At 46.9% G+C, this 22,061-nt stretch overlaps 1 protein-coding gene across 1 annotated transcript; it reads left to right on the plus strand.

Moving 5' to 3' along the window:
• The first annotated feature begins 770 nt into the window (after positions 1-770).
• On the plus strand, positions 771-21,828 carry MOB1B (MOB kinase activator 1B). The gene is made up of 6 exons (XM_071431264.1): positions 771-909; positions 15,273-15,439; positions 18,884-18,977; positions 20,013-20,146; positions 21,222-21,385; positions 21,669-21,828. Exons 1-6 carry the CDS (start codon positions 896-898, stop codon positions 21,744-21,746), a joined length of 651 nt encoding a protein of 216 aa, XP_071287365.1. The 5' UTR covers positions 771-895; the 3' UTR covers positions 21,747-21,828.
• The last annotated feature ends 233 nt before the right edge of the window (positions 21,829-22,061 follow it).

The raw sequence follows: 22,061 nt of genomic DNA on the forward strand, positions 1-22,061 counted from the left end.
TTTTTTCTGGCCTACCTGCAGCAGTGCGAGGTTTTTGGGATGGCAAATTCCTCTTGCAGCAGGAGGGAATCCCTGGAGGTTGTGCTGCCTGTCCTGCACCCTCTCCAAAATCTGGCTTCTTACTGACCTAAACAGAGCCAGATTTTTGTGTGAAAATTATACCCTGGGATTGCAATTTCTGCCATAAAGAGCACTGGGACGTGACTATATCTGCCTGCCAAGGGTTTCTTAAAAAAACTGCAATTTTTTACCTCAGAAGTTTATTTTATTTTACCTCAGCCACCCATAGTGTCACCTGAGGGGTATCCCTCCTTTGCCCACTGCTTTGCCCTCACCAGCCCAGTTAGAAATTGCTGACAAATATTAAGAAATAGTACAGTACCTTTTGTCACGTTTTGCTAAAAAACAGTTCGATGAGGAGGGCAGAAACGCCGTTAATACTTTTTTGTTTTTTTTCTGGTAGTGGTGGTGGTGGTGACCTGTGGGCTGGTACCTGGCCCCCTTTGTCCTGAGGGGAGAAAGGGGCCTCTGGAGGGACAGGGGGTGCTCGTTTCCATGGAGGTGTCTGGGGGCACTCACACAGGCTCCTCTGAGGGGCCGGCACGGCCGCATGGCTGTGAGGGGACGCCCGTACCTGGGGCCATGAAAGGACTCCTGGCGGGGAGCCCCACGGCTCCGAGAGGAGCGCGGCCATACCGCAGCGCCGCAGCTGTGAGGGAGGAAGCGGCGGCGGCGCGGGGGCCGCTGGGGGCGATGGCGGCCGGGCGGGCCGTGTCCCCGCCCCGCGGCGCTCTCCCCGCACCCGCCCGCCCTCCGTCGCCGCTGCTGCCATTGGGAGCCGAGCCGAGCCGCGCCGAGCCCAGGCAGCCGCCGGTCCCGCTCTTCCGCCATCGCCATGAGCTTCTTGTTGTGAGTACCCGCGGCGTGTGGGGGGTCCTTTCCTCTTGCTCTGCGCCGTCTCGTCGGGCAGGATAGGATAGGATAGGGTAGGGCAGCACAGCCTGCTGAGCGGCCGCGGCCGCCGCCCGCCCTCCTGCTCGCTCCGCTGCCCGCCGCTCCCCGCCGCTCCCCGCCGGCCTGGCGCCCGCTCTGTCCGCTCACTGCTCTCTCCCTTTGTGCCCCGGCCCCCCGGCGGCCCCGGGAGCAGCAGGCAGGGAGCGGCGGGGCTGCCGCCGCCGCGCCGTGAGGGCGTTTGGAGGGCGGGCGGGCGAGCGAGCGAGCCGGGCTTCCCCTTCCCGTGCGGCTTCCCCTTACGGACACGAGTTTGAAAACAGCCACGGATCACCAGCCCCGGGCACCTCCCCGGCGGAGGGGTGTCGCTGGGTAGGCGAGAGCGGGGTTGGGGCCAAACACCCACCCCAGGGGTCTCCCCGAGGTTTTATGATATTTTGATGCGGGTTTCTCGTTTCTGTCGGGCAGAGGTTGGTGCCGTAGCGTGGTGTGGCGCACCTGGGTCGGGAGCTAGCGTGTGGAAGTGAGCTCCGGTGCAGGTGATGGGGCGGGCTGGGCTCCCGGGCTGGGGGAGTCCCGGTCGGGACCTGGCCGGGCTTTACTGCGGCAGGAAAAAGGGAAAAAGCTCCCTCGGGAGTCGGGGGTGACACAGGTGCGAGCAGAGCCCCACTTCTTGAAATTTTGCTTCGTGGGCAAGAACCGAATGAACTTTGGTCCCTCCCCTTGGAAACAAAGACGAGGTACTTGTGACAATTAACATAAACCGGTTCAGTGACCTATTAATTAAGGCGAAGATGCGCTCTAGGGAAAGAAGGGCGATCGAGGCGGGCGAAAAAGGCACCCCGGAAGAGCCAAGCTCCATTGGGGCCTTGTCCCCGCTGAGTGTTCCCGCACACTCCGGCTTCCCTGGGACTGCTGCCGGAGTATTTGCCTGATCTTAGAGGCTTACATTGATAACCAGCAGATGTAAACGTGGCCTGGGCTTAGAGAGGAGACTTTATCTCAGAGCTGGAGTGCCCTAGTAAGTTGTGTTCTCATGGAGACAAATAACCCTGGCGCTGGCTTCCTCCTCAGTCCCTCCCTTGTGTTTATCTTTTAACTCTGCCGTCCCCATCCCGCTGGTCTGTTGTGCTCCCGGAGGGATTCCGGGAGGCACCGACGGGAGGTAGGTGCAGATTGTCCGTGCATGGAGGCGCCGTGCTCCTAATGAGGAGCCCAGCTGTCCCTCTCCTTCGTAATTCTCAGCTGCCACGGTGGATGGAGAAGGGGGGACAGGATTTCGAGTGTCCTGGGAGTCTGATTTGCAAATTAGAGAGCCTCTCTCTCCGTGGCATTTGGCTAACTGGGAATGGAAAAGCATGAAACCCTCCACCCTCTGTCACAGGCAATAATGAGATGGTTTATTCTTTTTTCAGACCCTGTTTTCTGAAACCTAGGATAGCAAACCTTTACCCCCTCCTCCATTGTTCCAAGTTATCCTTGTGGATGAAACATAGAAATGGAGACTGGAGTTAGTGCATGGCAAAGCTAGAAATGTTGGCAAATTTGCCTCAGCTGTTGTTGACAGACTGCTGTTGATGGCACCTAATTTGCTCATTTGCAATCTAGAAATGGGTTAAAAAAAAAAAGTTGAAAATATGCCTGCTAGGCCTCGAGGTGACCAGGGAAACTTTCTGTGATGCTGACAAAGAGTTTTGGTGTTTTTTTTTTTTTTTTTCATTGGTTGGCTTTTTTTTTAGGGATCCGGAAAGTTAGCATGACCTTTTGTCAGACTGGAGTTTTGGCTTGATAAGAGTTACTCCAAGATAGCACGTGGATGTCTGCAGCTTTATTAATAATGCCAGCTTGCATTTTGAGCTGCAAACCGCCCCGCCGGGTGTTTTTTGCATGATACTTGTAGCATAGTCTTTCTCAGTACTTTTTCACCGCTTTGTCACTGGTGAGGAGGTGCCAGCAGTGTTTGTTCCCTGCCTCGGTGGCACTGCTGTCCTTCAGTGGGCTGATCACAGTTTGGGGCTGGCTGTGAGGATTGGATCGTCCTTGTGCAGCAGCGAGGTTTCCTGTGTGGCAGTGAACCTGTGGCACAGGTTTCTCGTCAGGCTCCGGGCTGCAGCCTGTCACTGTGACACCCAGCACGGTGCCAAAAGCTGCGGTCTCCCACAGGCTTCCCTGCTGTCCAAGAACAGGGGGATTGTGCTGGGATAACGCAGCGTGCGTGGGGCCCCCTTGTCCGCTGACAAATCCCTGCCTATTCTTCTCTGTTGCTAGGGCCAGTGATATATAAAGCTACATGGGGGGGAAATAAAATCAAGGGGAGCCATTGTCTTCTCTGCTTATGGGGAACACTATAAAAAGACTGTCTTGTGAGGCAAGTCACTGAATTAATACAACTGGGGTTTGACAGCAGTTGTTATTTTCAGAGCCTTGGTTTTCTCTTTCTGATCTGTTTCTTCCTTTCTGAAAAGACTTTGTAAACCTCTTCAGCAGTTGAATAAGTTATCCCAAGTCTTTAAAAATAAATTAAAAATGGGACTTGGATTAGAAAATATATCCAGTTCCAAAAAACCTCTGCTTGGTGAGTTCTCTCTAAAAGGAAATTACAGCATAGTTGCAGGTACTTTAGCTTACATCTCCAAGGAAAAAAAATTAAAGATAGTTCTGGTGGGCGTGCCATATGGTAACATGCTCGTGTTATCCTCTGCTGGCAAGACTTACATAAAAAAGGAAACTGGATGAAAACCATTTATTTATAAAAGGAAAAGATTCAGATTTATTATTGTAGTTCTGAAATTGTCTTTTCTTTAAAAAACCCCACAGAGCCCCTATCTTTGGATTAGTGAATCCCTCCCTGAGGTTTCCAGCACAGGGTTTTTTAATCAAGAGATTGATTTAAGTAGTTGTTGCCTCATCAGCCTTGGAAGGACGAGGAGCTGCTGGAGGTGAGTGGGAATGAGTGGCTGTTGTTGGGGGCACGTGTTTTGGTGAGTGAAGGCCAAGTTAACTTGTAAACCAAACTGGGGCAAGATGTGCTCTTCCTTCACTGCCTTGTTCTACAGCACAGTGGAGCTTGGCAGCTGCTTCTGATGCTCCACATGGTTTGTTGTTTTTTTGTTTTTATTTTAATTGAAACCATACTTTGTGTGTAAATATATGTGCAGAAGGTGTAGTAAGGTAATACCTTTTTTTCCTCCTGACATCTCTTGGAGATGAATACCAAAATCAGAGCTGTGGGGTTTGTTTTGAGATGGTGGAGCCTTCCCAATTCCTCAGGCTGCTGCTCTTGGAGAACATTAGGGCTGTTTGTTTTTTGTCCCTTCCTCAGCTTCCCAGGGTGCCAGGTGGCTGCTTCTTGTCCAACACGAGCAGTGTAGCAGCAGAGTGCTTTGTGAGTGCTCCTTCCGTACTTTGGGAGAGGTGTTTATCTCCTCTCCATCAAGGACTTGCCCAGAGGACCGGTAGGCACTTCTAGACTGGAATTTGCTCATGGAAAAATCAGAGTGTAGGCATTTGCAGACTGGGAATGGGAAATACAGGGGACATCCAGGTATTTCGCCCTCTGTGTTTCAATGCATTTGTTTACTTCAGTTTTATCTTGAGGATTGTAAGGCTACAGTGGGATCAGGGCAGAAGGCCTCCACACAGGGATGTGTTAACATAAAATCAGCTGCTTGACTGTTGCCATTAGTGCTGTGTCCAGTTCCTGGTGGTTTTGCTTGGGTTTTTTTGTTTGTTTGTTTTGTTTTTTTAAGTACCAGGATTCGGAAGTCTCTCGAGTTTTCCCACAAATAAATTGGAGAGAGAACTGTAAAGCTATTGCCAGTTTCCCAAATAATTTTTTTTAAGCCTTGGTAGCAGTAATTTTGAGTTTCGAGGAAAGCAGAAGTATTCCATAGCGGTGGGGTTTAAACGGAATCAGCTGTGACAATCAGCTTACAGCCAAGTAAAACGTGGGGTTTAGGGTGTCACATAATGGAGTGCTGCTGCCTTATCAGTGAGCTCGGAGGCAGAGAGCGAGGAAGCTGCTGCCTGGCTTTTATTTCTGCAAGACTGAGTCTGCCTCGGAGTCACAGAGCTGTGCAGACCAGTTCGGGCTGGGAGATGTCTGCACTTGGCCTGGCACTTGGAAAAACAGCGTTTGCCCCTGCTGCTGTGTTTTGGGAGCACGTAGTAGGTGAAGTGAGTGATTGTCCCTTCTAAATGTTGTTAGATAGCTCCTTCTCAGATAGAAAGATTCGTTTGTAATGGAAAAAATAGCTTAGGAAGAAAGGCATTGTTCAGTGTGAAAGTTGTGTTTACTACAGCGCAGTGATGTCCGGTCTTAATTGCTTCCTAATTGTTTGCTTTTATGCCACGATTGTTTTCCCCTGTTTGTCCTTCCCTCTTTGTGTAAATGAGCCAATGCTATTAGTTGTTTGCAAGGAGGAGCGGTGGAACGAGGTTTTGGGGGTGATTTATGTGCTGGAGAGTGGCTGGGATTTTCATCTTTATCAAATGCCTTTGTCACCTTTTACTTTGCAGACAGGGCTTTGGATTTAGGGCCTCTTTGTGGCCACAATGCCACCTGATGCTGTCCTGACACATACATAGTCTTTTTAATCCAGTTTGAAAAAGGATAAAATATTGGAAGCATTTGTCCGCCAGGCAGTGGGGTGGCTGGAGGGTGGCAAGAGGCTGACAGAGTGAAGCTGTTTGTTTTTCTTGGAGAAGTAAATAACTGCATTAAATTTGGCCACTTAAAGTCTTCCCTCATAAGTGGTAAGGCAGATCTTGCTGCCAGAGCTATCAATAAGCCTGTGACCCACAAATCAGCCTAAATAAACCGCAGGATGTACTTTGTGATGCTTTTAACATTTGTAAACTAAGCCACTTCCTATTGGAGCTGAGCTACAATGAACTGGCTGTTTGGCTTTTGTTCTTTTTTTGGGTTTTTCTACTCCTTTTAAATACACAGGGAGCCTGTGGGTCATAAATTCAGCTGCTTTTTAATCTGTTTTAAGTATAACAATTACTTTTCACAGACTTGGAAAAATTCCTCCAGCCTTTACGTGTCATGACGTGGTATTCTGAGAATCCAGTGCTTTGCTTTGTCATCTGTGTACACAGATCTCTTCCAGATGCTTTCCCAGGGCACTGCTGCTTGGGTAGATATTTTGGGGAGGGGATGTGCAAGAAGGGAATGAGAGATGAGGATTTGCATGTATCCATGCAGCTTCAATTGGTTCCTGGAAAATAAGTTTGAAATAACTTGTAATTTCTTAGTGAGCTTAGGTACGAAGCGTGGTGCATCTCTGTTTGCTTCAGGGCTTGGCTTCCCATTTCAAATCCGTAGCCTGAGTCAGCAGTCAGTCAGTTCATGGGGAGGAGATGGTAATTTTGTGTGTCAGTCCCACCCTGAGCATTCATCAAGGTAACAGTAGTTTTTGCCTTGCAAATGTACCTCGGTGCTTCTAAAAGCAGCCCGTGGAAGCGAATTCACTCATTCTTCTTGGGTCTTTTTTTTTCCCTCCTGAAATCCAACTGTGACCTTAGCTTCTTGTCCCAACTTTGCTTCTGGCTTTTTTTCTGGTGTGTGAGGACACTTTTACATTGCTCACCCTCTCTTCTCTTCCTTGTCCAGTTCACAGCTGATCTTTGGCAGGAATCCATTCCTTTTTGTGTTCTTACATACCTGAAGAGATCCAGCTCATGGTGTTCCACTTGAGTTTTAGTTGAGGTTTGCTTGGGTTTTTTTGTTGTCATCTGTTCTTGCACCACTTCATCTTTCAGTGTGGTGACTTGCCTGTGGAGTTAATTGCTTGTGTCCTTGAGATGCTGATGTACAAAATCTTAATCCCTTCCCCACTTGAAGGAGAACATCTTGCAGATAAGGGCTCATAATGCCTAGATTTATTGTCTTTATCACAAGTCTAATTCCTTTCTTTATGACTAAGGGAACAAATGAGCTTAGGTAAACTTTGGTAAATTCCTCTTTTGCTGGAAATTGAGACCACTGAGTTTTGATATGGAAATAATTTCAACCCAAATAATGATTGAGTGGGTTCTCTATTTTGAGCTTAATGAAATAACCTGTATTTTGTTTCAGTAGCTGGTACTTCAATTGTGTTTTTCTCACCTTCAGTAGCACAGGCCTGGTTTTGCTTGAATGGATTAATTGTTTTAGGGACTTGCTCAGTGTTCTGGATCCAGGAATCAGAATGGTGTTATTCTGTCTTTTACTTTATGGCCACGAAATACTGCTTTTTCAAATGCTGAGATGTACCTTTTAGGAAAAACAGCATCTCTAATGTCCCATTACTAACTTTTGTGGTTGACAGCTCTTCTTAAAATTCCTTGCCGCAATGGGAGTGCGAAAAATAAAAGAGGAAAAGTCTGAATATTTAAATTCATAGAACAGTTCAGCTTACTTTGGGCTCAACTGTCAAATGCTTAAGCTTAAATAACTTCAAAAGAAATGTGCTCTTGTCTATGTAGGAGCAGTCATTCCCTCTCAGATGCTTCAGACCGGGGTGGGGGGGGGTGTCCTGATAAGATACTTTGGAAGAGATAAGCAAATTTTCCTGAAGATAGTTACCCATGGCACATACAGGATTTTATTAAATGTGAGGGTTGTGTAAGAAATACTTGGGGGTGACATAATGCAGTGTATTTTTGGAAAGCTGTTAGATTATTCACTGCTGCCTCCTGCCCATTCCTTCTTCCTGTTGTTCTCTGTGTTATTTCTTGCCTCTAGTGAGTGTTAGTTCCTGGATGCAGACTCCATTTTGCCTATAAATCCAAGTCTAAGTGTGACCTTCTGTCTCTGTTGGAGATTTTCTGTTGGGAAGTTGCCGAGTATTTGTCCTTTGCCACGTTCCTGTCCTCAGCCTGTTTTGTGTGGGGGTTACAGTAAAGGGCAGCCTTTTGCAAACTGGTAAAGTGACTCTTTCTCCATGAAATTTAGTTAAATTTCTCCTTTAACTGCCTATTCCCTAAGCACATTAAGAGACAGTTCTTTTTATTGTGTTTAAAGGCATTGAAGACTGTCTTAAACTCTTGAGTGAAGCCTTTTTTTTTTTGTTCCTTTAGAAATGCCCTGATGGGATTTCTTAGGTTGCATGACTAGATTTGCTTTAGTCATTCATTAAGCATCGGTTTCCAAAAGCAATGATCAGCATTTTGGGAAGCCATCCATGTTCTGAGGCATGTTCTCCAAGCACTATATTTGGTGCACAAGTAAGGATCTACATCATCTAATTTGATGCTAGAGCCAAGCTTTTATTACTGCAATTTATCACCCTCAGCGGGTTGTGGATGGCTTTCTGCAAAGCTCTGCTTCCTACTTGTAAATGTATTTACAGGGTGTGACTGTTAGCAGCAGCTTGGGACGCAGAGGGTGTTGTGTTAGTCATGGGCAGACAGATAATTCATCTGAACCTCAGGAAATCTGCCAGGCAGGAGCAGCAGCTGGCTGTGGGGAGCAGCAGACACCTTTGGTGTGGGATGCTGCTCCCTGCTCATCACATGGAAGTGCTGGAGTAAGGTAATCACTGGTATCGCACATATTTTGTTATGGTTCTTTGATGAGTTGCTCAGTTTTATATACAGGGAAGGGTAGATTTTAAAAAATAAAAAAGTGGTTGTGCCTACTGAATGGTATATTAGGTAGATTGCTGCAGTAAAGAGGGTTGAACCTTTGTGGAAACTAAACTTGGAAATGTTACTGGGTGAAGTTCTGACTTGAGCTGGAGTTCATGCTGTGCCCTCCCTTTCAAGGGAGCTGATGCTAATTTACAGAAATAAGGGATCCCTGAGAAAGGAGGGGAACATTAGTGGGGAAATTGTGCTGTTTAGCTTGCAGGGAGCTTAATCAGGGGCTGAAATGTCCAAAATAGTAAACTCCATCTCGCAGGATAAAACAAGAGTTGGAGAAGGAGTACTTCATGTTTGCCTTCTTCAAAGCTCCAGCAGCCCATGCTATTAAGCAAATACTATGTGAATATCAGGATACTAGAAGAAATATATCTAGTTTGGATTGTTCCTTACGCTGCCACGAGGGGTGTGCGTGTGTATGTACACAGTAAATGTTAATATTGAAATAGATGAGGAACCTCAGTCTCATTGAAAGGACCCAACAGAACAGCAAAGACTAGTACTCACCTTTCTTAAAAAGATCAAGTCTGTTTGTAGTAAGCTTGAAGTTTTGTGGGTGAAGACAGTGTTGTGTTTGCTTCAGGGTAGTCAGTGGATTCCTGGGAGTGTGCAACAAAATGTTTGGGATAATCTTGATTCCTCTGATGCCACAGGATTTCAAATGGCTGTCAGGAGGAGGAGAATGTGCCACAGGTACTTGGGTCTCTGCTGTAAGCTTCTTTGTTGCTAATTGGGGTGAAAATGTGTTTCAAGTTTGGTGGTCTTAAAGCTCTGGGAAAAAGTCTGTGGGAGATTTGGGAGTGGCAGTGCAATGGCATCCACAGTTTTGGGAGGCTGCAGGTTTAGTGCCACGGACATGTTCCAGTTCCTGTGCTGTCCCCCTGTCTGCTTGCCTGTCCCTGCAAGTCAGGAGGGCACGATTGCCTGGAGAACCTGGATCCAGGCATTTCTGTGATGGACACTGCTGTTTGTGACTCTGGCCTGCCCCTCTCTGTTAGTCCTGCAGGGAACAGGGCAGGAGAGTTTGAGTCACTTCCGCAGCCATTGGCTGCCTTGGGAGTAGTTTAATTGTGTTTGGAGTGCACAGACAGGGCTCTGGTAGTATCCAGGGAGGGCAACTGTGACTTGCTTTGTTTATTTTGAGGGTTTTCCAGGAGATGAAAGTGTATTAAATGAATGTGTTGTAAATGAAACAAGGGAATTTATTTTGGTTGTAAGCATAGCAAACTGATGATGATTTCCCGGTCATGGGATGGGGTTCTGGATGCTTGCTTGCTCCTTGCACTGGGAATTATGGTTGCTTGGGAGAAGGGTTGCATCCAAGTGGGTAAACAGCAGGAACACCATTGGGTGGAGTTGTAGCACACACCAGTGCTGTAGCACAACACCTCCCCCTTGTTTACAGGCACTTTTGTCAGCCTGCAGACAGAAAAGGGAGGCAGGGGGAAGTGTAGGTGCCTGGCTTGGCTGGAAAACAGGCTGTGGCCACCTAACATCCTTGTGGGTTTGGCACAATGTGCTGCTGCAGGGGGAGTGAGGGCACAGTAGAGCCACCGCCCTCCAAACACGCTGAGCTTGTCCCCTGCTCACAGCTCAGCCAGCAGAGGTTTCCCTTCAAGGGTGTTCTGGTGCATGTAAAAGTTGTGCTGGACCAATCCCACATTGGCTCGAAGTCACTGGCTCTAAACTGTGTGCGTACAGCAGAAAAAAAAAGCATTTTAAGAATGTGGATGTGTAAGGGTTTGACACTGAGGGGTGGTGGCTGGGGCAAGCAAAAGCAAAACTGTTCCTTAGGGCTACCTTAAATAACTTTCTCTTTCCTGCATGTGAATCATCTGATAAACGGCTGCTCTTTTAACGTGTCAGGTCTTGTGTATAGTGGGACCTGTGTTTTTTAAGAGCTGTTCATGAGCTTGTGCCTTTTTCATCTGCCATCCTGTCCAGTCTTTGAAGACAGCTTTTTTCCCTAGAAGGGAAGGCCAGATTTCAGTCCCCACCTTGATGTGTAGAGAATGAAAAATTTAATGGAAACACTGATTTCCCTGTCAGTACTCCAGTGGAAGGAGGAAATACCATACCCCTTTTGAGAAGCATCTTCAAGTTCAAAAACCTCCAGAAAATTAAAGTTACTCTGTGGTGTAGCTAATAAACAATGAGTCCCATGTGTCCTGTTCCTATAGGAATGACCATGTGTCTGGGGAAGTTTTTCAGTTTGGTGCCAATGATTCCTCCTTAACCAAAACAAAGCTCTAAGCCTGGAATTGCTTTCAAACCATTGCCTGACCCTCTGGGAGAGCAACTGTGTTGTGTGAAGAGTTGGCAGCTCCTAGCTGCTTTCCAGAGCTGCTGCATGGAATGCATCCTGAATTCTTGCCTTGCTTTTGTTACCTGCAGATTCAAGTGGCTGGACTTAGACAGGCTTCCTGCAGTGAATGGGAATTGGATTGGAAAAAGCTGACTTTTTGGTGCTGTAAGAACTGAAGGAAGCAATGCTTTGCCCTCACACCATCTCTCTTCAGAACAGAAATGTTGTGACTATTCAGTTTTATAAATAGAAGTGCTCAAGTTCAATCTCATCAGTGCAGATTTTGAACGTGTTCAGCTTAATTTTACCTGCTGTCCTTCTGATGCTGTGGTTCTCATAGGGAAAAGATGTTTAAAGGCTGCAGCTATTGATGCATTGTCAAAAAGTAGCTCGAGCTTTTATTTTAGTTTCTATGTTGACGTGTTGGCTGGTGGAAACAAACTGCTCTCACTCTGATGTTTCTATTCTTAGCAGGATGTTATCATTTGAAGGCCTGTATTATTGTTTAAAGGCTGGAACTGTTTGCTTTTCTGGAATTTGGGTCTTGTCTTGGAGTGTTTCTGTGTTTAAAAAGAGGCACAGCGGGAGAAGGGAGACAAAGAAGTGCACAGCTAAAACTTGGGGGCTTCTCTGATAACACACTGCCACAGGCTAACCAGTGAGTTTGCTGCCTCAGTTTCCCTGTGTAATGAGACACTAATGATCCCTACTTCAAAGGTACTTTAGGAGGATTAATTGATGCTTCTGAAGGTGCTTGGAGATGAAAAAGCAGGAGTTAAAATAGAAGTTTCCATGCCTTGCGTGAATGTTCTGTGCACGGTTTTGAGTTGAGCTTTTTGAGGATCTCTTGAGTTTTTCCAAGTACTTTGAAGGGTTTATTTCAGCCTGGCCGTGGTGGTGATGGCTTTGGGGAGGCACTGAGTGGTACAGCTGTGCTTCCAGGAGTTAGTCACTCACTCCTTACCCCAAGGAAGGGGCCCTCAGCATTAGGGAGCAATTAGAGGAATGTAGGTGGCAGATGTGTGCTGAAAATGCTGCCACTGCACAGTTCCGTGCTGAGAGCAAGCTGTGAAGGGGTAGCTTTTATGAATAAATAACCTAAACTTACCTGGTTTAATTCAGGTTTCCCCAAATCTGCGGCAGACTTGGTGGAAATGGTTAAAAATCCCTTCTGAAGGGGTCTGTGGACAAATGGTTGGGAGTGAGGAGGTTTAAGCTAGGGCAGCCCAAGGGCTTCTCCTGGGAGCAGTTACTGGCAAGTTTATCAAGAGCTGAGGCTGGGTATTTAAGGTGCTTTGAGCACAGAACATCTGCCAGTGCTGCCTTTGAAGCTGAGATGAGCTGTTTGAGGCAGTGTGGGGTGAGCAGAGCACCACATTTTGCCTTTCTTCTGGAAACATCCTCTTACCATCCTGAGACAGAGCAGCCTGCAGAAGGTGCATCACAAAGCCCCCCCCACCAGCAGATGAGTGGCTCAAGTGGCAGCTTTGGAGGAAATGTGTTCTCGCTGGTGACGTGGCTGCGTGGGCTCCTGCTGGTGGGAAGGGCTTGCCAGCCCTGCACACAGCCTCAGCCACAGCTCCTCATTCAGTGCTGGGCCCAGCTGCAGCTGGCACTGCTGGGGCTGCAGATCCCTGCAGGAATACAAGGGAGAAATCACTTGGTAGGAGCAGTGCATGTGGCAGGGAAGGGAGCAAAGCATCCTTGGAATACCTTGAGACGTCCCCTCTCCTTGAGAGGCTGCATATTGGCTGTGGCACGTTGTGGGGATGGTGCAACCTGCTTCATGTTTCATAGCCTCCTTATGTCCAAGGAAAATGGCATCTTCACCGGTTTCTCTGTCCCCTCTCACTTCTGTGTTAATATGAAGAAGAGCTCAGAGACTCTTAACAAGAAAAGGCAGGTGCTGCCTACTGTCCTAAAGCATTTGAAAACCTTGACCGAGTTGGCTGATTCCATGATGGAATGTAACTGAAAATAGAATGTCACACGTGACCCAGGCGTGGATGATTGTGTGTATTGTTGGCCAACAGGCAGAACTCTTTAAAGTTAAACTTTTTTCACTGATTGCTCAAGAGGTTGAGGAAATAGATCTGGGTCAAGACAACTTTCTGAATCTGTCACGTCAAACAGATTGGCATAATAGGAAAAAGTAATTTTTTTTTCTTGTTAAATAATAGGAGGGCTTCTGGACTAATAAGGTAATTGGAGTACTGTTTAGTAATGCAATATTTTTAACCAAACTTTCCAAGAAAAACCACATCCTGTCAAGATGGAGGCTGCATTAGGGTGTCCCTGAGCTGTGTCTCAGGGAGTGGGTGAACTGCATAAATGCATGGAATTCTGATAATTTATTGCCAAAATTGCAGATATTTCCATAGCACGCGACAACTACCAGGCTGCAGTTATCCTAATGGCTTTTCCTTTTGGATGCCTGCCTGCCTTGCCTGTGAGACCGTTTCCTGCTGGCTTAGGGTGCCTGTGCTGCATTGAAGAAGCAGGGATCAGAAAGGTGTTGGAGGCAAAGATGGAAGGGCTCCCTTAGAGCAGTACTTCATTCTGTTGTTACAGCCTTTGGCAGCTTATGGCAAGAATCCCCCTGTTTCTGGGAAGGGGGGAGCAGGGATTAAATGCTACCTAAAGCTTTTTCCAACACGTTGCATTTTCTGCTTCCTCAGCTGTGGATCTGTGCACGGTATTCAGCAGATCTGCAGTGACTTGGTTTGTTGGCTGGCAGACTCACAGGCTGGGGTGTGTACAGTGAATTCCTACCCAGAGTGTCTCAGAACAAACTACTAACCTAGGGAATTCCTTCACCATGCTTTCCTTGTGCCCTACTCCCAAACCCTCGTCCCTTTGTTGGGCTTACTCTTCAGGGCTAAAATACAAACAATAATTGCTTGGGTTAGTTATTTCATAACCTTTTCCAGGTTGTATTTAGCTCGTGCTGGGTTCCTTCTGCTTATGCTGACACATATGGATAGTGATCCCAGTCTCTTCTGCTCTCCAGATGTTTTAGGTTGTATTTTCACTCCTCATGTTGGCCAAGTGCCTCTGAAGTGGCTTTGTTCCTGAAAAGACAATAATTGGTTTAAGTAAAGTAGTCAGTCAAGAGATTTGGGGTTTTTGTTCCTTGGGTTTTTGTTAGTTTCTTCTTTGTTCAGAGCTGGTTTGAGTCTGGTCTGGCACCAGGTGCAGATGGCTGGAGGGGTGGGAGGTGACAGCAACTCCCTGAGCCACAGAAGCTTCTCACTCCCACTAGGAGGCAATTATTTAAATCAGGATTTGTGTCTGGTATCCTGGCTCAGGGTGAGGTGCAGATGCCTAGGAGCAGCTAGAAGTGTCCTGTAACAGAACAGATGGGAGCAGGACATTCCCTCCTTGTCCTTCTGGCTCCTGGTTGCATTTAGCTGCAGGCTGTGCTGGTGTTGCTGGGGTGTCTATGGCAATGCTCATGGCTGTGCAGCTCTACCATCCCAGGATCCCTGGAAGTCCAGCCAAGCCCTTCTTCACAGCACCCAGGAGCCAGGATTGCTTCAGAGGCCTGTGGGAAGGGGAGGATGCTGCTGTGGAGCCCAGAGCATGGAACAGAATCCCAGGATGGTTTGTGTTAGAAGTGACCTCAAGCCCATCTTGTTCCAAACCCCTGCCAGGCACAGGGACACCTTCCCCTAGCCCAGGTGGCTCCAAACCCCCTCCAGCCTGGCCTTGGACACTTCCAGGCATCCAGGGGCAGGCACAGCTTCTCTGGGCATCCTGTGCCAGGACCTTGAATAAAGAGAGACAGCCCTTGCAACCTACCAGTAAAAAATTCTGTTTGGTCCTTAGAGAGATGGTGAAACATTGGCCAAGTTTTTATATCAAGGAATGAGATCTGGATAGTGTTTGTGATGAGAATTCTGCTGTGTGGGTTTCACAGCTTTCCACTTGCATTGGAATTCAGAGCTCAGTTTGCCCATTCTGACAGAACTCTTCTCTCAGCTCATACAGGAAAATACTCAGAAATATACTGACTCATTTGACACTTCCCTGCAAATATTTAATTCTACATGTCATATTTCTGACATGTTAGGGGCTCGTGTGCCCTCCAGGCTCACTGCCATGGTTTAAAATTCAAATGTCTAAACGTTTTTCCTAAGCCAGTCCACGTTCTTCCAAACAAAATTTTAGGTAAGGAAGTGATTAGGTCAGAAAATGGTTTAAAACAAGTCAGAATCCCTGCTAGTTGAGCATCCCAGTTGTTGGTTAATACCCTGTTGCAACGTGAAAATACATGAGTGGGTGAAGTATTTAATGTTAATCCTGTCCTTACCCGGGACTGGTGTGCTTGTTTCCTTTTTGCTTCCTGTTCCAAAAGGTCTCTGAAGATTTCCCCTCTCTCTTGCAGTGGCAGTCGCTCTTCCAAGACCTTCAAACCAAAGAAGAATATTCCTGAGGGGTCTCACCAGTACGAGCTGCTCAAACATGCCGAGGCCACGCTGGGGAGCGGCAACCTGCGCATGGCCGTGATGCTTCCAGAGGGGGAGGACCTCAATGAATGGGTGGCAGTTAACAGTGAGTCACTGGCCTTTTCTTCATGTTGGAAGTGGGCTGACACTTGGGGCAGGACAGCTGTGTGTCCCTGTCTGTTCCTGGAGAAAAGGGGAGTTGGGGGACCTTGCTTTCTACAACTTCCTGACAGGAGGGTGCAGCCAGGTGGGGCTTTGCTCCCAGGGAGCAGGGGCAGGGTGACTGGAAGCAGCCTCAAGGTTCAGGTTGGATATCCAGAAGAATTTCTTCATGGAAAGTGTTGTCAAGCATTGGAGGTGTTGGGAGTCCCCATCCCTGGAGATGTCCAGGGGACAGCTAGACATGGCTGTCAGAAAGTGGGGATCAACCACAGGTTGGACTTGATGATCTCAGAGGTCTTATTCCAGCCTGAATGGTTCTGTGATTCTGATGGGGTCTGTTATTTTCTTGAAGTTAGTTCCTTTAGTTCCTACCAAGTTTTGAGCCTTTGCTCTGGTAAGTCTCTGATGTCATTCTTTTAACTTCCTCTAAAGCTGTTTGTCCAAACTCTGTGCTTTCAGGCCAAACAATGATGCCTAAATTAGTGTTTTCTGATTGCTTGACCTTGTTTCCTCCTCCTCCCTCTCCCTGCTGTATGGATTTTGCCCTCTGCTCCTAAAGAATGGAGTCTCCCTTTGCACTGTGCACTTTTGGCTGCCACAAGCTCTGTGCCCTGTCTGGATGTTTGCTCATCTTTTGCCTCTCAGGCTTGATGTGCTCCAGTGGTGGTACAGGATTGATTGTGCACTGCAGTAGAAATTATTGCTTGATTTAAATGTCCTCCAATTGTTTCTGTGGTTCTACCTTTTTTCTTCCTGCTCTTTGAGATGTTTGGGAAGTGAAACTGTCCCACTGACTCTCACCTTCCTGTTCCCAACCAGTCATGCAGTCAGCAATGCTCTGGTGCTCCAGTTGCCACTACTTCCAGGGCAGGCTGGAATTGCTGACAGCATCCTTTGCAAAAGTTAATTCACACTACATTGCAAAACTAGGCTAGAGAAAAAAGCCAGCCCACTTGTGTGAGTAAGCATTGCTCAAGATGCCTCATGTATTGCTGGCATCCTTCCCTTTTCGTGGTTCCTGCACTCTTGTGTGTCTGCTTTCCTGCATGGCAGCAGTTTCTTCCCTTCCTGAGTGACTTGACTGCTGAACTAGCTGGAGTGCAATTAGTGTAATTAGTGAGCTGGTGAGGGGCTCCCTTCCCTCAGCATCCCTGCACCACACCAAGCTCCAGCAGTAGCTGTGAGCCCCTTCTGCTCACAGAGAGGTCTCATCAGGAGACAAAATGTGTCACTTCAAGTCATCACTTTTGCCCTTCTTGACCCTGAGAGCCAAAAACAAACGTGCTCTGCCCTGCTGCTGCTTCTTGCTCTGCTCTCAGCCTGACTGGTGTCTTAGGGAATGACTTGATGGGCCTGTGGATTTTGAGACTTCCATGTGTGGAATTTGCCATAATCAGGCATTCTGTGGGAGCCTGTGTGGGTTTTCTGAACATGCTTGCCTCAAAGCAAGCAGTGGGCTGTGGTTTCTGCTGGGAGCAGGGAATGGAAACTTAATTAACAGTTCCTGTGGGCACTGGAGAAGCCAGGGTTGGTGTCCTGCATCTGCGGAGCAGTAGCTGTGACTTGCTCCAGTGACTTTTCCCCTAATCTTGGCTCTTTGTCCTCTGAAAAAATACCTGCAGATAAAGTGGGTTTTAGAAGCTGATTGCAGTGACCACAGTGTGACGGTGTTCACAGGGGTTTTCGGATTGGGGAAGAGGCGAGGATTTGACTCAGTTTCAGAAGGCTTGATTTATTATTTTATGATATATATTACGATGTTGCAGTGTGATGCAATATCCTGTTTCAGCTATCCCAGTCCCTCAGGTGTACCAATACCTTCTCCCTCCCCTACCCCCTGGTCCCCTTGCTAAGTGCTGTCCGTCAATCTTAACATTCCAGCAAGGGCATCATCTGATTGACAAAAGTTCAAAAGATGCTTCTCAGCCGTGGGGTCATTGGCCTATCCAGGTGTCACTTGTCCCCTGAACCTTCCCCCCTCCTACCTGGTTGGTGGCACACCTGTCCCTTCCCTCCCCCTCTCCCTGGGGCTTAAAAGACACGGCGACCATGCGGTTGGGATTCTGTTGTAGCTGTTACAAGATTCAGGGATCTGTGACCCTGGAATAAAACTCTGGATTAAACCCTCTGGCAGAATCCATCTCCTTTTCCCTTCACCATCACCTGAAGCCTTTCCACCAGAGGTAAAACTGAGTTCCTGCATGCTTGGGCCTGTTCCAGGTGCCAGCTGCAACATCCAGCCAGCCAAAGGTGTCTCTTAGGTGAAACACCATAGCTGCCGCCTTTGGTCCAGCACCAAGGGTCAGTCGAGCCCAGGCACGTTCCACCCGGTAATATTGGGATCATATACCAATATTACATTAAAACTATACTAAAAGAATAGAAGAAAGGATTTCATCAGAAGGCTAGCTAAGACTAGAATAGGAAGGAATGATAACAAAAGCTTCTGTCTCGGACGGAGAGTCCAAGCTAGCTGACTGTGATTGGCCATTAATTAGAAACAACTCCATGAGACCAATCACAGATCTACCTGTTGCATTCCACAGCAGCAGATAACCATTGTTTACATTTTGTTCTTGAGGCCTCTCAGCTGCTCAGGAGGAAAAATCCTAAGGAAAGGATTTTCCATAAAAGATGTCTGCAATACAACAGTTCTTTGTGACAGAATGAAAAAGAGCCTTCTTCTCTAAGAGTTTGGAGTAATTAACTGAAAGAGTAACTATAACTGCAGGGTTAAATGGGCTGTTAGGAGGAAATCCTTCCCTGTGAGGGTGCTGAGGCCCTGGCACAGGTTTTCCAGAGAAGCTGTGGCTGCCCCATCCCTGGCAGTGTCCAAGGCCAGGTTGGACAGGGCTTGGAGCCATCTGAGATAGCAGGAGGTGTCCCTGCCCATGGCAGGGGTGGAACTGGATGGTCCTTAAATTCCCTTCCCACCCGAAGCAGTCTGGGGTTGTATGAGATGTTCTTGGGAAAGGTGGGCCTTGGGAATACAAAGCCTGAGGGAAGGCACTGTCACCTAACGAGTACCTGCTCTCTCTAGTTGGAAAGTTTATGCTGAAAATCTTTCTTGGATTTCACACTTGTCAGTAGAATTTGGGATTGTAATAAAATGCACCAAACTTTCAGGAAAGGAAATGACTGGGTTTTCTCCTTTATTTTTCTTCTTCCAGCTGAAGATTTTGCTGCAGTGAACAAATTAGATAGTTCTTGCTGGAGGCTATTCCAGAAAGTCGGTGGTTGCATTCTGCATCTCTTTTATAATGGATCTTAAAAAAGCAACAACAATGGAGTTTTTTCCCAAAAAACATTTCAGAAGCTGTACTTTACAGCCTGGGCTGTAGGAATCTTGTGCTGCAGAGTGCTAACAGGTGGTTTCCATGCTTTCCAGCTGTTGACTTCTTCAACCAGATCAACATGCTCTATGGAACCATCACGGACTTCTGCACGGAGGAGAGCTGCCCTGTCATGTCTGCTGGCCCCAAGTAAGAATGTTTTTCTCACACACTGGTGACTGGGGGCACTTTTTGAGATGATTTTTCATTTAAAAGCTTGAGACCAGCTGAGAGGAGTGCCAGGGTTGGGTGGCAAGGATGTGAAAGAGAAGAAGGATTTGAATGTCTGTTAAGTGGGTGGGAAATAACAAGTTGATATTTTTTGGTCTGTGTTCATATTTGTTTGGTGTTTATTTTTTTCCTTTAACCTGGGAAGTAAATTAATTATCAAAATTATTTTTCCCCTTTTTTATTTTTCTGAAACATTAATGACAGCTTCTTAAATGAAGATTTAAAGGTTTTATATGCAGGCATTCCATTGGGGCTTACCAAAATGTTCCTCGTAGGCATTGTAGAAATAGCAGATGCCTGACTAAGAATCCCTGTGCCCTTCTTGGATTTTTGCTTATGCTTTTGTTGAGACATCCAGTGTTTCTGCTTTTTCCTACTCTAATTTGGTTTGTTGTTTTGCTCTGGCACCAGAGCAAAATCCTGGCATCTCAGCTAAGTGTTGATCTTTTTCCTACATGAATACCACTTAAATCTTGGTACTAGGGCAGTACTGGGTGGTGAGAAACCCAGCTTTTTCATAAATCCAGACACATGGTCCATTTGGTGTGTCTGGGATTTTTGCATGTTTTCTTACATACAGTTTTAAAATGCTTTCAGACCCTGTGATTTGTTGCTGTTAGAAAAATGGGGGTTTTTTTGTCCTGTTGTGAGCAGCACCTTCATAATCCCTCATCAAATTTGTTTATGGTGAAAATATTCTCCCAGCAGTTGTTCTGACAAAACTGAATTTGCTAAACAAATTGAGAGAACAGATTTATCAGCTAAGCTTTGCATAAAACCACTTGTGTGATCTGTAGCATACAAACCCTGTGGTTCACCCAGGAGCTGGTGTTGTCACACTCCCCGTGTTGTGTGTGCTGGGTTTTTCAGCACCATCTTTCCAAGGTGATGCACCATGTCCAGGCCCATCAGGAGTGGCTCCCTGGTGCTCAAGGCCACCTTGTCTCACCCTAGGTACGAGTACCACTGGGCAGATGGCACCAACATCAAGAAGCCCATCAAGTGCTCTGCACCCAAGTACATCGATTACCTGATGACCTGGGTCCAGGACCAGCTGGATGATGAAACGCTCTTTCCTTCCAAAATAGGTGAGCAGGGCACTCAGGTTACACCTGCACAGGGACACTCCAGGGGTGAAAGGTCTCCTCAGTGCTTGGTGTGTGGGGCACGTTTGGGAGGTTACATTATCTGTCTGCACACACTTATCTTTGAAGGTGTGTTGTAATGCATGAACTCTGACCCATCTGTTAGTGCTCCTAATAAACACCTGTCACAGTTCGGGGTGCAGGAAGTATATCTGGTGTTTTATTCATTTTGTTTAGAAATAACATCAGAGGGTCTCAGACCCTTCTAACCAGTAACTGGCAGCTTTTTGTCACAGAAGGGATATCTGGTTGTCATGACAAACTTTCAGGCCTTATCTCCAAAGAAGCTGAATTGCAGCTTTGATCTTAAGTTGATTTATTTTTGCTTGGTTTTCTTGAAGTGAAGATAAAAAATAGATGTTTTAAAGAGGCTTTCTTCTGAAAAGCAGGAGGGAAATAATGACCAAGCAACAGTTTGGGAAAGATAACGTGGGGATCTTTTAGTTGCCTTAACTTTGTAAATAGTTTCTGAGGCTTTTGACACATTTTCATTGAGCTTCTTTAGACAAACTGTGCCTTCAGGGAGAGATTCAGAGGCCGCTAAGCAGCTAAGTATGAACTTCCTGTGTGCTGCAGCAGGCAGAGGAGGAAATGCCATGTGCATGTGTGCAGGGCAGGCTGCAGCAGGAGCATGAGAACATTGATGGTGGGACCTGCAAGCTCTGGTGAGGTCCTGACTGGCCCCAGAGCATCCAGAGCCTCTGGCCTTCAGGCAGGACTTTGGGACAGGCTGCCAGAGAGCTAAGCTGACTGGGGAGACTGGTAGGTGAGGAGCAGCTAGGCAGGTTTCCTCTTTTCAGAGGGTTTATACAGATCTTTTTTTAGCCTGGGGAAGTGACAACTGAAGAGTTCATGGCTCCCAGCAGCCACCTGCCATTTTACAGCCAATTTCAGTAAAACCTGTGCAGTGACAAAGGTCTGCTGTTGGAACTGATTCCATCTGCCCTGGCCTGTAGTGGCTTTCACAGCAGACAAACATGGCAGTTGGAGAATAAGCCCTCTGTTTCCTTCTCCCCAGGCGTACCATTCCCAAAGAACTTCATGTCAGTGGCCAAGACAATTCTCAAGCGTCTGTTCAGAGTTTACGCCCACATCTACCACCAGCACTTCGACCCGGTGATCCAGCTGCAGGAGGAGGCACACCTTAACACTTCTTTCAAGCACTTTATATTCTTTGTTCAGGTGAGGACATGGCAAACAGTGCTCTCCCTTCCAAGCTACATTATCCCCCTTTCCTTGTGCAAAAAAATCAGCATCTTCTTAGGTTCCCTTCCTTTAAGAGGGAGTAAAAGCTTCAGGCAGTGGAACACTTGGGGTCAGCGAGTGGCAGATGGGCAGGGGAGGATGCAGTGGCCGAGCCTGGGCTTGGGGGGCTGAGTACCAGATGAGCACTGGCTAAATGAGGCTTCTCACCTCAGCTGTACCCACAGAATTCTCTGTGTCTTTCTCCTCATCCCTGTTCCAGGAATTCAACCTTATTGATAGAAGAGAACTTGCACCACTTCAAGAACTGATTGAAAAACTCACCTCCAAGGACAGATAAAAGGAAGAGGACTTCTTGGAGTCACTTGTTTCTTTAAGCGAGCGTGTGGTATTTGTTTTTTGTTAATTGTTTTTTTTTTTTTTTTTTTTTAAAAACAAACCAACCCCCCTGTGCTGTTACCAGTGACAGCTGAGATCTACTTTTCTGTGCTTTTATTAGGGGAAATCTTTTCTCTGTTAGTGATATGTGGTAAATAGCTTTTTTTTTATTATTAATATTATTTTACTGTTGTTATTCATTGTGGAATTTCTAGCAGGTGCTGAGTGTTTATTAAGGAAACGTGCTTGGTTGGGGGATTGACTCTGCTGGTGGATG

Source organism: Agelaius tricolor, unplaced genomic scaffold (genome assembly GCF_023055355.1).
Source record: "Agelaius tricolor isolate 1412-34295 unplaced genomic scaffold, bAgeTri1.0.p SCAF_8, whole genome shotgun sequence".
In the NCBI taxonomy this organism is placed as follows: Eukaryota; Metazoa; Chordata; class Aves; order Passeriformes; family Icteridae; genus Agelaius; species Agelaius tricolor.

Excerpts from the sequence above, each read along its gene's own strand:
- MOB1B (XM_071431264.1), top strand. Across the intron at positions 18,978-20,012 it reads GTCATGTCTGCTGGCCCCAA|GTACGAGTACCACTGGGCAG; the intron begins GTAAGAATGTTT and ends GTCTCACCCTAG. Across the intron at positions 20,147-21,221 it reads GCTCTTTCCTTCCAAAATAG|GCGTACCATTCCCAAAGAAC; the intron begins GTGAGCAGGGCA and ends CCTTCTCCCCAG.